Source organism: Quercus suber, unplaced genomic scaffold (genome assembly GCF_002906115.3).
Source record: "Quercus suber isolate HL8 unplaced genomic scaffold, Cork oak 2.0 scaffold_564, whole genome shotgun sequence".
NCBI classification, from domain to species: domain Eukaryota; kingdom Viridiplantae; phylum Streptophyta; class Magnoliopsida; order Fagales; family Fagaceae; genus Quercus; species Quercus suber.
In genome coordinates this window covers 160,032-174,141 of record NW_027070009.1, presented here as the reverse complement: position 1 = coordinate 174,141, position 14,110 = coordinate 160,032, and the positions used below count along the sequence as shown (strand labels likewise).

Sequence of the window (14,110 nt, the reverse complement as noted above, 5' to 3'; positions counted from 1 at the left end):
AGTTGTAATTAAAATTTGGCATCTAAAAATATTGCCTAGTTAATTAGCTCATATTATCTCAACGCATAGTAGCAGCAGTAAATGCTTGCCTTCCATATCTTTAAAATCATCTCCCCTGTAGTCCGTAATACTTTCCAAGTTCCAACCAAGCCCTGATGCCAATTTCCTATTGTCCTCACACTTTCCTGGTGCCTGCTCCATCTAAAATTTTCTGGCTTAACTGCTGTTAAATCTAGTTTTTAGGAATACAATTAGCTTGGAGGGGAAGTGAGAGCCATTCCTTTTCCTTCTTAAGTTTACAATTCAACAAACATATCTAATCTTTATATGTATACAGATCAATCGAAATCTTCAAGATATTCTCAGACGTGTCTTTCTTCCAACCTTAAACTTGGGGCCTTTTTAAAAGCAAACCAGGAACAGTAGTTTGCAAGGCCTGCCATAACTATTTGATTTCCAAGATTAGAGAATTTTGAAAATGAGATGGCAGCTATGTTGGAACATGACAAAATGACCTTGAAGGATTTATTGTTATTTACAATCACTGTGACAGTTTACACAAGACAAGGCCAAGAGTCTCTATCTCAACAAAAAAAAAAAAAAAAAAGACCAAGTGAACTCAAAAGGCTTATTGCAGGAACAGCAATATTGAAACCACAAGACTAAAAAGTCATACAAGCAGCAAATGGCTGCACAAGCACAACAAAGTACAGCTCTCTTAAGGAAGCCACCAAATACCATGCAACACATTGTTCATGATTCAAACTTCTCAATAAAGAACCATGTTGTTTAGAGCTGACAAAGTTTTACAACAAGAATAGCCATACTTGACTAGAAACTCATAAATTATCCAACCAAATCTTTAAGATTCTGACAGAAACCATCAATATAAGATGACTCTAAATCTTCACTGCTCAAGAGCTCTCTGAGTTTGGCATGATTGGCTCTGACCTCCCTCCCAACCTCACTGTCAACCTCCATCACCTTATTCACTGCCTTACAGACACTTTCCATTGTGAACAAACCATCTTCACCTTTCTCAACTACCACCCCAACCTTCAAATTGTTACTCATCATCCTTGCATTCAAAATCTGGTCACCTACGTGCGGTAAGAGTACCAGTTGACACTGATTCATTAAGGCTTCAAAATAAGAACCTGACCCGCAGTGTATGATGAAAAACCCAACTGATGGTTGCTTTAAAATTAGCAGTTGTTGAACCCATCCGCCATGTACTATCCCTCTTCCTTGAACCCTCTCTTCAAACCCTTCTGGCAAGGCTTCTTCAATAGACTCAGCCCCAAAAGGCGGCTTAAGTGCTGCCAGAAATGGCCAACCTGAAAGCTCAAGACCCAACACTAATTCCTGGAATTGATCTTTGTTTAATGTGCACTCACTTCCGAATGCACAGTATATAACTGATCTGATCTTGAATCTTCCTAGCCACTTACCCCATTTTTCTTCTAAAGCAGAAGTTGGTGGCTTTGGTATGACTGGTCCTGAAAGAAATACAGACTTCCCAAAATGGCTTTCAAGATTGTCAATATAAGGTCCCTCAATTTCTCTACACGTCCTGAGTCCTAGTGCATCACATTGACTTAAGCTAGTGAACAGGCGATTATGGAATACAACACCACTACCAAATTTCATGGTCTTTATTGCATCAAAGGCTCGTGCTTCATGGACATGGAGCTTGATGGACGATGATACTGAGAAACTAGATGGGGGCCGCATAAGGTCAACCTCAGGTGAGTTGTTGCCAGTATGTTGCTCTGCTCCAGCAGGGGGCATAGTGTAATAATCTACTGTAAGTGGACTGACTGTGGCATTGAGAATTGATCTGATACCTAGACTACGGGCCAATTTTGGTCACCAATGCGTAAAATCAAAGAAGACAATGTCTGGCTTAAGGTCATGGAGAAGAAGTTCAATATCACTTTCAGTGCGATCCATAGCAGTCATAATGAGAGGGTGCAAATGGTCAGGCACATCTGAAGTGGTCTCAGCACCAGGAGGGAGGCCATCCACATGGGAAACAGTGATGGGGACAAAGGTGATGAGATCTGGGTAGAGGTTGAAAGTCCCTAACTTTGATTGTGTTTTGGTGGGAATCAAGAAGGAGATTCTATAGCCTTTCTGGGCTAGTTTGTTTGATAGGTGGAGATAAGGGGTAAGGTGGCCAAGAGCGAAAAAGGGGTACATTACCAGGTGCAATGATGTTGCATCCATATCTTTCTATGAGTCAATTGATGTATGCTGGACCTGAAGCTAAAGCAACCGGCAACAAAAAGACTGTAGAGAATATAATCAGCACATGCTAGGAGATGACTGCCTTTTTTACTCGACCAGTTCATGTAGGAGCCTAAAAATTTTGGGGGGTAAAGACATGCATTTCGTATCAATTTATTTGACTTTTTGCTTATTATTTGTTGAATGTGAGCAAAGTATATTTGTACTTGAAAAAAGTGAGACTTAAAAAATTGAACATGAGCAAAATTAACAACAAAAACAACAATGCTTTTATTTCAAAATTTTGGAATTGATTATGGATCCTCAATAGATTAGTTAAGGTCGGCTCACATATATTATTTTCCTCCGGTCTATTATTTTATCTAAAGTCATGTTTTTGATTACTTCCTTTATTAACAATTTAACATGTACTTCTTATTACTTCTACCAATGTGATTTTTGGTCTACCTCTACATTTTTTTGGTACTCTCAACAGCATTAGCAAAATAAGCTAAAAACTAAATAAAAAGGCATGTGGCAAACAGTTGGCAGGGAACTTTGTACTCTGCCAGAGATTGTGTCTTCCTGAAGAAATGAAAAATCGAAGAGGATTTTGGTTTTGAGAAGTGAAAGAAAAGATATTACCTCTTTGGCTACGGTGAAGTTGGTTTTGACATTGTTGGGCTGGCTAGATATTCCAGCAGCAGATAAGATCCACAGATACTTTCAAGATCGCAACCAACCAGCCCTTATAAGTAGAGAAAGATGCCCCAATTGTATGCAGCAAACAGAGAAGGAAGTGCCGCTTTTTCCTTTGATTTACTATTCCAACAAGAGCAATTAACTTACGTCTCTAAACCACCTTATAATCATACAACTAAACTTAGTTAACTAAACCAGACACGAGTTGAACTAGAGTCTAGAGTTATAACTTCGTTTATATACTTAAAAAGTAACAGTTTGTGAACGGTGTCACACCATATTAACTGATACAAGTTTTGGTAGTTTGGAAAAGTAAAAAGAGATACGTGTTTTGGTCGCTTCTTCCACCATTTTTTTTTTCTTTTTTTGTTAAATAAAACTCATGAAAATTGGATAACAATCTTACGAATGGATCAAACCATCGAGTTCATTAAACTTACATTGTGACTCTTATATAATCTTTTCTTATGATCTAAATGTAGCAAGTCGGTTGAAAACTTAAAATATTAAGGGATAAAATACCAAGAAAGGACACTCATCAGTCATTGGGTCATCAGTATCACCAATGGAAACTAAAATTTCAACATGATGCACCCATTTACGAAGAAAAAGCACTCAATCCATCTTTTCTTCCATAATTTGAAAATTTTTCTACAGGTTGAATTTGAGCCATGAATTTCCATTTCAATACAGCTGTTTTTGGAAGAATCAGCATGAGATTCCACTCCTCTAATGCATGCTTTTAAAATTCCTCTAGAAGATTACACATTTTATTTCTCCTTTTCCATGTCTAAACATCTATAGTCTACATAAGAAGAAAAACAAGAATAAGGCAAGTGAAAATTCTACACAAAATTACAAACCGTCAAACACCCACAGACATGTAACATATAGAGGGTTGTGAAACAAGCTACATTAGTTACCTTGGACAGAAGAATAGCACCTTGTCTTTTATATATAAACATTTTCTTTTGCATTATATATGTAGTGTTGGTTGTTGAGTCTTCTTATGACAATACGCTATAGTTCAAATCAAAGGCTGGTGAAACAAAAGAAGAGTGAACAAGAGATGGACTGTTCTAAGTGTGACTGTGAAATACTATTGGAGGGGGGAAATTGGATGGGCTGTAATGAAACAAAACAACTGACATTAGACAAACTCATTTAGCCTTTGTATAGAATGACCAAACAATTTATTAATAAATAGTTATACAGAAGCTCGTCCATTATTACATTATTTATTTTTTAAGAAATAAATGTTTTTAGGCTGTCTTATTGACATAGCAGATAGCCAAAAGCAGTACTGGTTTTGTCTCAACTAAAAATGAGAGAGAATTGTGGCTCCTAGGCCTAGCTACTGCTAAACTGAAGCCCAAGCATTTGCATCGATCCAGTTAAAAGCTATAGGGCTCAGAAAAGCATCGGGGATGCCAAAGGAAGTGACCAAGGCAAGTGCATGTGGCCGTAGTTCACTGCAAAGTTTTGTCACTTCTTTCCTCACTGCAGCAGCATTGTCCATCGACAAGTACCCATATCGGAGGAAAGCAGCATCTTCTTCCAAGCAAATCAAGGCATACATGGATCTCAAGAGAGCTAATACATCCTGAAGGAAAGATAAACAAATATTCAGCAACTGAATTTTTTTTTTTTTTTTTTTTTACATTCTTCCTCTTTAACAATAAAAGCTATCAAATCTGCAGAAATCATAGTTGCAAGCATACAATGGGATCATAATTAAATTATCAATACCCAAATTTTCAAATATATACAGATTAGTATCTTATAAACAACTTGGATCTTAGCATTATAAAAGCTTTGACTCGCAGTTATACTGAAACCTCCCAAATATGCTAGTTATTATCTCTTAAACCAGAGCCCTTCTCATTCCATATTTTAGGAAAAACCTAGTAATGGCTGCACATCATACATCTCTAGTGATATGATGAAAATATACTCACCCCACCCCAGTGAACACAACAGAACAAGAAGGAACCAGTTTCAGATCTTTTAGAAATTCAATAACGAAACTTGATTATCAAATAGATATGATTATAGGCAATATATAAAAGCAATTACTAAGAATTACCTTCAATGAACCTGCAGGTACAGTTGCCTCAGTCTGTATAAAGGTTTGCAGTAGCTCTCGTTCTGAATAAGCTCTGCCCAAGTCTTCTGCAAGCTGATAACTCTGGTGCAGAGAAGGGTAAACAACAATAAGAGAGAGGGAGAGAGAGGGAGAGAGATGCATTGTAAGTAACAGAAACGAGTTCTCACCAAAATGAAGGCATACTCTTTGCTTTCTCCCTGTGCTTGAAATTGAGATACTTCAGCAGCAAAACGATTCAGTAGATCCCGCTCTCTTAAGAAAAATGCATCAGTCTGATATACACAAGTGGTGAGACATATCTACAAATTTAAACATCAATAACATATAGAGCAGAAAAATAGCTAAAATTATATTACTTGGAATTTGCTGCACCGAAGGGTAGAGCTTGTAAGCTGAGATGGGATGACAGGGCAAGGATTATTCATGTGTTCTAACCCAAATCCTTTAAATGGTTTGTTACTCTTCTTAGCTGCTATATATACTGCAAGCAGTGCCTTGCTGACCTGAATAAACATATTTAATCCAAAAGTTCCACTGCTTCAGACATAATTCCACAAAAGGTAAAACTGAGTAGAATAATACTTAAATTAGTACAACGATTAAGAATCAAACAGCAAAATTTCCTTTCAATGTTTCTCACTAAGTATTAACATATAAATTCAGTCAGAAAATTAAGATTCAACCAATAGTTTGAGTTATGTTCAGCTCTAGAGAAGCATTATTAAATTATATTACTTGGAATTTGCTGCACCGAAGGGTAGAGCTTGTAAGCTGAGATGGGATGACAGGGCAAGGATTATTCATGTGTTCTAACCCAAATCCTTTAAATGGTTTGTTACTCTTCTTAGCTGCTATATATACTGCAAGCAGTGCCTTGCTGACCTGAATAAACATATTTAATCCAAAAGTTCCACTGCTTCAGACATAATTCCACAAAAGGTAAAACTGAGTAGAATAATACTTAAATTAGTACAACGATTAAGAATCAAACAGCAAAATTTCCTTTCAATGTTTCTCACTAAGTATTAACATATAAATTCAGTCAGAAAATTAAGATTCAACCAATAGTTTGAGTTATGTTCAGCTCTAGAGAAGCATTATTTACTGAATAATGATAACTGAGGATATGTTAGCGATATTCAATTTAAAACAATTTCAAGCATCGTTGTGAAAGCGCAAAGCCACCTACTTGCAGTTGATACTACTTCAATCATATCTATGTAAGGTCACCATTCTACCATCCATATAAACAGACTTTACAGAAGCAATGGCTCACACGCCAGAACCTCATGCCCCTCTTTTCTTTTTTGTTTTATTTTGAGGTCACCCTCTTAGACAATATGTCATAAACCAACATGTCCATTCCTTGGAAGAGTATTTGGGGTGTGAAGGCTCCAGGTCGTGTGTCGTTTTTTGTTGGGACAGCTGCATCGGTGAGGGTTCTCACAACGGACCATTTGAGGAAAAGGGGCTGCACTATTATGGATTGGTGTTGCCTGTGTAAATGTAATGGGGAGAGTGTGGATCATTTGCTTCTACACTGTGGTGAGGTTTTTTGGTTATGGAGGAAGAGAAATAATCGCATATTTGAAGATTCGGTACTTTCTGGGGATAAGCTCTTAGAGTTGTTTGTGACCACTTTGTTTGATTGGTCTCATGTGTGGGGTTTTACTTCTTTGAAATCCATTCCGCTGTTTTTAGATTCACTTTTTTCTTGTGCATAAGTTGTTTTGTTTTCCTTTGTTGCTTGTAAATATTTCCTTCATTTACATCATCTCTTTGATGGAGTAGCTTCTTTTTAATACAAATTTTTCTAACCTATCAAAAAAAAAAAATCTTCTTTAAAGAAAAAAAAAAATGTAGACTTGATCTACCTGCTGCATCAGAACATTGTTGTCCCCCTCAAAAGTGGACTGCACATCATATTCACCTTTCAGATGACCAACAAGGTTTTCAGTCTTCATACCTTGTCCTCCACAAGCTTCACGACATTCCTGATACATTATCAATTGAACTTTATTGAGGCCAGTTTCTATAGATATAGCCAAATCAAAATATAGTTAAAGTTCTGACCTGAAGGTTTCTCATATTATGCCACGTGAAAGTAGCCTTGAATGCACTTGAAAGAACATGTATGATTTTGTTTGACTCAGGTGTTCTCTTCACATATATCTGTTTCAAATAATTTCCAGCAAAACTCATAGCATATCTGCAGCAGGAGAAAAAAAAAATGAACAATGGGTCAGAGCAGCATCACTTGTACATAAGGATGGTTAATGTAATTACATAGTAAATATTAATAATAGCATCAGGCTATTTATAGTCATGATCTAAAAGTAGAATATCTGCCATTCACCATGTATTAAAATAAGAGCTGCACACTACAATATCAAGGCTAACTTAATTTTTCTTTTTTCGATGGTTGTGAGGCCAACTTCTTTTTTTTTCTTTTTTCTTTTTTCTTTTTTCTTTTTTGATGACGTAGGAGAACTCAACTCAAATTAGTTGCACATTGAAGAGCATACTATACAACAATCCTCACTGTTAATCAAACTCCCATGGGCAATTAACCCCACCACCAAAACCAATTACCTGGTAATCAAGGGGCTTTTCACCCCTAATGGGTTAAGCAATTTATCCTCAAGCCCAGAAGTTTATCCTCAAAGAAATAACCTCTGGCTTGTGTACGAAAAGCATTAAATCCATTTCCAAGTTGGCTTTTCACTCACATATGAAAAACTGCCAATAGCATTAGGATGTTCGTTTATAATACCAAAAGTGCAATGTTTATGAATCAATATGCTGAATATGAAGGAATCTTTACTTCAAGATTAAACGGCAACATACTTAAACTTGCACAAAAGACTGTATTTGCAAGATCAATTACCCCGATATATTGTCACAAACAGCATATATACACTAAGTATACTAGGCTTCTCAAACCAGTAAAGCTAGAAACAGCATCAAATTACACTGCATGAATTGTAATTGGAAGAGCAAGAGAAATTTTTATTGTAAATCAATTTCAAAAAGATTTGATTGTCACAAAGCCATTATTCAAGTACGTACGTCTTTGCAAGCAGAGGCAACAGTCGCCGTTGATGGCTCGGGTAATCAAGCAAAAGGACCTCAGGCCCATTTGGTGAGACAGAAAAGGCCCGCCTTGTAAGTGAGTACCTTATGGCAATCGCTAAGCCAATCTGATAAAGTAGAATGGTATAACATGAATCATAATTGATTTTAGTAGGAGTTGCATGAACCCAAAATTAACTTCTTTTTTTGGGTTGGATGGGAGGGGGAAGGGTTGTCAAAATTACACACAAATGTTAGATTGACTTAAACAACAACAACAACAACAACAATAACAACAAAAAACACAAAACACAAAACACAAAACACAAAAACAAAAACAAAAACAAAAGGTACCTGCAGTCCTGTGCTTAAAATATACATGTTACCTTTGATGCATAAATTGCACTGGCTGAAATAGTTATACGGCCAGATGTCAAAGGGGCCAAGAATGCTGCAAATCTCTAGAAAAAGTAATTACAAATAAGAGATTGTTCGTGTAATTATTAGTTCAAGCTCTAGACAATATCTTCTTCTACATGATAGAAAGAAGATCGCCAGCCAAACAAAAGACATAGGCAGAGAAAAAGGAAGAAAGACAGAAATATAATGAAACAGGTGGAAAAGAAATGAGAAGACATTATCTATCTGGAAAGAGAACCACCTGATCCGGGTCTTTTATTGCACTTAGATATTGCCCGTCCGGTGAAACATCAGCTACTGAATTCAATAAGTTCTCTCTGGGGATTCGCACATTGTCAAACCTGAAACATCTCCAAAGCATATATATATATATATATATTGGATTAAAGAATTTTATAATGAAAGTTATTTGCAGATTATGTAATGTCTAACAACGGAAAGAGTAACTATTACCAGATTTGACCATTGTCAACACCATTTAACCCAATTTTATGACCACAATCAGCTATTCGTATGTTTGGACAGACGTTGCCATCTGCATCCCTGATTTGGGCAATTAATGCATGGACTCCTTGATTTTCCCCATTTATGTTGAGCTGGGAAAAGACTATAGTGTGTGTCGCATGCTAAACATCAAGAAAAGAATAGCATGTCAGTTTAGATGAATCAGAAGCAGGATTTTTAAGCTGTAAAGTAAACCTTGATAAGGATCAAGAAAGAGAAATGGAAAAAGTTTAAAAAAAATATATACTTACATTAGCTGCTCCTCCAATCCAATACTTCTGGGCAGATTCACAGGGAGTGTTAATGACAAATTCTCCAGTGTTAGAATCATAAGTGGTGACTGTTTCAAGCCCTCGAACCTAAAATAATTAGCATAGGAATCAATTAGTAAAAACAACCGAGAGAGAGAATAAAATGTTGTGCACAGGTCTAAAACCTCAAACCGATTAAAAAACTCACATACATTACTCCCATGGCCTAACTCAGTCATTGCAAAGCAACCCTTGACTGCATAATTTTCAGTGTCCCTCAGCCACTTGTCATGATGTCGTTTTGTGCCAAAAAACTGGATGGCACCACCCCTGAAATTTATTAAGAGACAACCGGAATGGCTAATCAATTTATGTCCTATCATAACATCACTGAAAATTTATACTTGTAAATATGTCCAAGAATTTTTTTGTTTTTTCCCTAATATGGTGTTCAAAGCTCCTTGAGCACCTTACTATTCCCTCAGGTATGTGTAGTACCCCATCACACACACACCAAGTAATAAATACTTTGTTTAATCTATTTCAGCAACCATATGAACTATGAAGGTTAAGGCAACAATCATTCCAACCCCACTAAAAATTCTATACTTCTAAATTTCTAATAGCCAGCATTTAGATGAAAACAATTGAATTTTTTCCCCCTGTTGCACCATATGATAGAATAACACCTAGCATCACAAATACTGCATTTTTAAACTCTAACCCAAATGCTCCCAATTCAATTCAAGTCGGAATTCCAATTCCGTCAAAGTCAAAATTCCATATTCACAACAAAATCAAGATCTGTCATATTCGAATCGATTTCAAAATGCATTGACGAATGAAGCCAAAAAAAAAAAAATGGAAATCACAGCCAGATACACCAAAACCAAATTCCAGAATTTAATCTCATTCTCAAAAGCACACACAATAACATAAAATTCAAACCTCAAAACGCTCATTCTATCATGTCCCAAAACATGTCAGCAACCCAAAAACACAGAAGACTAACTCCAAAAACAACAACACCATCGTGATAAATATAAAGAAAGAGAACAACATACATACCACAAAAAGAAATGAACTCCAAGCTTAATGGCGAGGGAGTGATCGAAAATTCCAACAACCTCCAAAAGCGCGAACTTCCTCAACTCAGCATCTGGATTTCTTTCCGTAAGCCAACCTTGAAAGACAATTAATCTATTTCAGCAACCATATGAACTATGAAGGTTAAGGCAACAATCATTCCAACCCCACTAAAAATTCTATACTTCTAAATTTCTAATAGCCAGCATTTAGATGAAAACAATTGAATTTTTTCCCCCTGTTGCACCATATGATAGAATAACACCTAGCATCACAAATACTGCATTTTTAAACTCTAACCCAAATGCTCCCAATTCAATTCAAGTCGGAATTCCAATTCCGTCAAAGTCAAAATTCCATATTCACAACAAAATCAAGATCTGTCATATTCGAATCGATTTCAAAATGCATTGACGAATGAAGCCAAAAAAAAAAAAATGGAAATCACAGCCAGATACACCAAAACCAAATTCCAGAATTTAATCTCATTCTCAAAAGCACACACAATAACATAAAATTCAAACCTCAAAACGCTCATTCTATCATGTCCCAAAACATGTCAGCAACCCAAAAACACAGAAGACTAACTCCAAAAACAACAACACCATCGTGATAAATATAAAGAAAGAGAACAACATACATACCACAAAAAGAAATGAACTCCAAGCTTAATGGCGAGGGAGTGATCGAAAATTCCAACAACCTCCAAAAGCGCGAACTTCCTCAACTCAGCATCTGGATTTCTTTCCGTAAGCCAACCTTGAAAGACACCCTTTTCCAACAAATACAAAATCCGCTTCATGGTCATCTCTCGCTGCTGCTCCATGGACTGGTTATAGTCAGGAGAGAAAAACACTTTGTGCCCACGTTGTTTGGGATTGAAAAGCCGACTCCGGGTGATAAGGCCAAAGAGCCAATCACGATCAGGGATATTGTGAGAGTCGAGGTATACGCGCATGTCGGTGGGGTTGCAAGAGAATGGCTCGTTGAGGTCAGGAGGAGAGTAGTTGAGGCAAGAGTTGGAGGAGAGAGGCGGTGCAGCTGAGAGTGAGGTGGGTTCGCCGTGGAGGAGGAGGTGGTTGGTGAGGACTTGGGTGCGCCTTGTGATTTGTTGCTCCATTTTTTGAGCTTGAGAGAGAGAGAGTCAAAATGTTGAGGATGAAGATGAAGCGGTGGGAAAATTGGGATTGGGATTTGGGAACAGAGAGAGAAGGAGATATATATATATATATATAGGTATTTAATAATGCTGATAATAGTACTAGCCAAGGTTAGGTGGAGGCTCGCGCGCGGGTTAGTTAAATATCGCCGCTTGTTTTGTGACTCTGTCCCTTCTTGTTTTTTGGGGAAAAGACACTTGTTTTTGTCACCTAATTGGTATTTTTTGTATTTTCAATGGAATGTTTAGGTTTGAAATTTTTTTTACACTCAACTATTGAATTAATGAAAAAATAATTATAAACACAATTACAATTACAATGGTTCTTGTAATTTACTTTTGTGGCCATGACATGGCATAGTTGGCATATTACATAATTGATAATAGTTTAATTTTGTATATTTATATCACTATTAGAAAGTATTGTCATACTGAATTTGTGTTAATTTGTAAGTTTTGGAATAATGTTAAATAATTAATTTTGTGCTTAAAATGTATTTTAATACATGAATATGTCATTTGTAGAAGAATTAATTTAAATCTAGCAAGAAAGGCATGAGCGGATTTGTGCAAAGAAGATTGCTAATGAACTTTATTTTTATAAGGGCCATAATGAAATTAAAGATGGTCAACTCAATGAATTATGAGTCCAATTAGAGCAAAAAATCAAAGAAAATTTGCACCAAATCCAAGTTCAATTTGAATCATGATTCCCACTTGCATAACTTTTAGTATTTTGGGCATTACTTTTAGCTTAATGAGCATATATATACTTGATCATGTTCGACAAATAAATATTTTTAAAACTTCGTACCATGGTTTGGCTCATGATGCTTGACATGAGGCTTCTCTTGTCTAGGAGGTGATATTACATGTTTCAATTACATGTATCCACCCCTATGTGAAAGGGTGGATACGTGTAGCAAAAACATGATAGTTTTTCCCCTTGTTTAGGCTTAACATGGAATGAGAGATATAGTTTTTTTTTTTTTAATAGATATGATGGTGGATCTTGATGAGAAAGATCTTTGATTACCTTAAGAATAACAATGAAAAAAACTAGGATTATAGAATGAAGTTTGAATCATCTAAATAACCCAATATGAAAAAGTTTATATACACAATTTGTATTCCATAATTATATACATGTAAAAATACCTTTTTTGTTCCCTATATTTTGGCCATGTTTTCATTTTAGTTCCTATTGTCATCTTACTCAGGGGCGGAACTATGTGTAGCTATAGGAGGGCCATCCCCCCCCCCACCCCCCCCCCCCCCCCCTCTCTCACATTTTTCCCAAAACTTTTTAAACCGTTCACTTCCTTTCTTTCTCCCCGTCCCAGGTCCCAAAACATTAGCCAAAAGTTCTATTGACATTTAATTTTAGCTCAGCATTCTAGCTTCATTCACATTTTTCCCAAAACTTTTTAAACCGTTCACTTCCTTTCTAGCTACCACTCAAGTCTCTCATTAGAACCGGTGCTCTCACATTTACTTTTATTAGATCTACTTTTGGCTTAAAATACCCTCTAATAATGCCAATCTATAATTCACTTTTTTTTTTTTTTTTGAGAAGCCAATTCACTTTGTTTAGCAAATACTCTCACATTATCTTTGTTTAGTTGTTTAATGACTTTATATAATAATGGACCATATACATAGTTTGTTCTTTCTACCTTAATAAAGAATTTTCTTATTTGAATCTAAATGAAAATAGCTTTAAAATCTTGATAGGTTCAAAAACCTTCTTTTCAGTTTTTTCATTTCTATTTTTTCAAATTATGCTTCATGTTTTTTCCCCTTTAAATTATTTAACCAATTGGCAATTGATAAGCTTTTCTCACTATTTTTATTTAGAATTACAAATTGGCTTCTACTTAAATTTGGAGAATCTAAATTGATGGACGATATTGGTTGTTTCACTTAGTTAGTACGTATTTTGAGTGTTGACTTTAATGGAAGATGCTAAGTCCTTTTTTTTCTTTTCTTTTTTATATATTTGTTATATGATACTTTTGCAAACAGGTAACTTTTGTGTGTATGTGTATATATAGCATCTCGCCCCCTCCCCTCCCCCAGACACTAATTCATGGTTCCGCGCCTAATCTCACTTTCAAAAGCGTATTACGTATACATGATTAATGGAATAAAATACTAACTTTTTTTTTAGAAAGAAAATACTAACTTAAAATAGCATAGTTTATAGATAAAACTTTGTCCATATTATAATGGAAATGCCAGGCTGGCAAGCATAGATTGAGACAACCTTCTAAAAAAAATAAAAGAAAAATATTAAGCCATGAATCTATAGTTTAAAAAAAATTTAATTCAGTATAAGTTCCTTTTATTTATTTATTTATTTATTTTTGAGAAACAGATAAGTCAACTTTGTTAAGGTAAATCAGACTGAAAAACATCATCTAAGTCTTATGATAGCTCTTCTAACCACACATCGGTATCAACAGCTAAAACTGCTTTTCTAGCAAGGGAGTGAGCCAATCTATTACCCCCCCTACAAATATGAGAAAAACTACATGACTGCATACAAGAACCCAACCACTTAATATAATGTATAATGTG

The 14,110-nt window shown here is 35.8% G+C and overlaps 1 protein-coding gene and 1 pseudogene across 1 annotated transcript; both read right to left on the bottom strand.

The window, feature by feature from the left end:
* Nucleotides 1-614: 614 nt before the first annotated feature.
* Nucleotides 615-3,138, bottom strand: LOC112040189 (cyanidin 3-O-galactoside 2''-O-xylosyltransferase FGGT1-like; annotated as a pseudogene).
* Nucleotides 3,139-4,101: 963 nt separating this feature from the next.
* On the bottom strand, nucleotides 4,102-11,588 carry LOC112017283 (acyl-coenzyme A oxidase 3, peroxisomal). Its single transcript, XM_065764487.1, has 13 exons — nucleotides 11,016-11,588; nucleotides 9,498-9,615; nucleotides 9,286-9,393; nucleotides 8,984-9,156; nucleotides 8,772-8,871; nucleotides 8,497-8,571; nucleotides 8,108-8,238; nucleotides 7,112-7,247; nucleotides 6,913-7,032; nucleotides 5,774-5,920; nucleotides 5,206-5,310; nucleotides 5,018-5,119; nucleotides 4,102-4,534 (listed from the first exon to the last, which is right to left on the bottom strand). The coding sequence occupies exons 1-13, from the start codon at nucleotides 11,489-11,491 to the stop codon at nucleotides 4,292-4,294; spliced, it is 2,034 nt and encodes a 677-aa protein (XP_065620559.1). The 5' UTR covers nucleotides 11,492-11,588; the 3' UTR covers nucleotides 4,102-4,291.
* Between the last annotated feature and the right edge of the window lie 2,522 nt (nucleotides 11,589-14,110).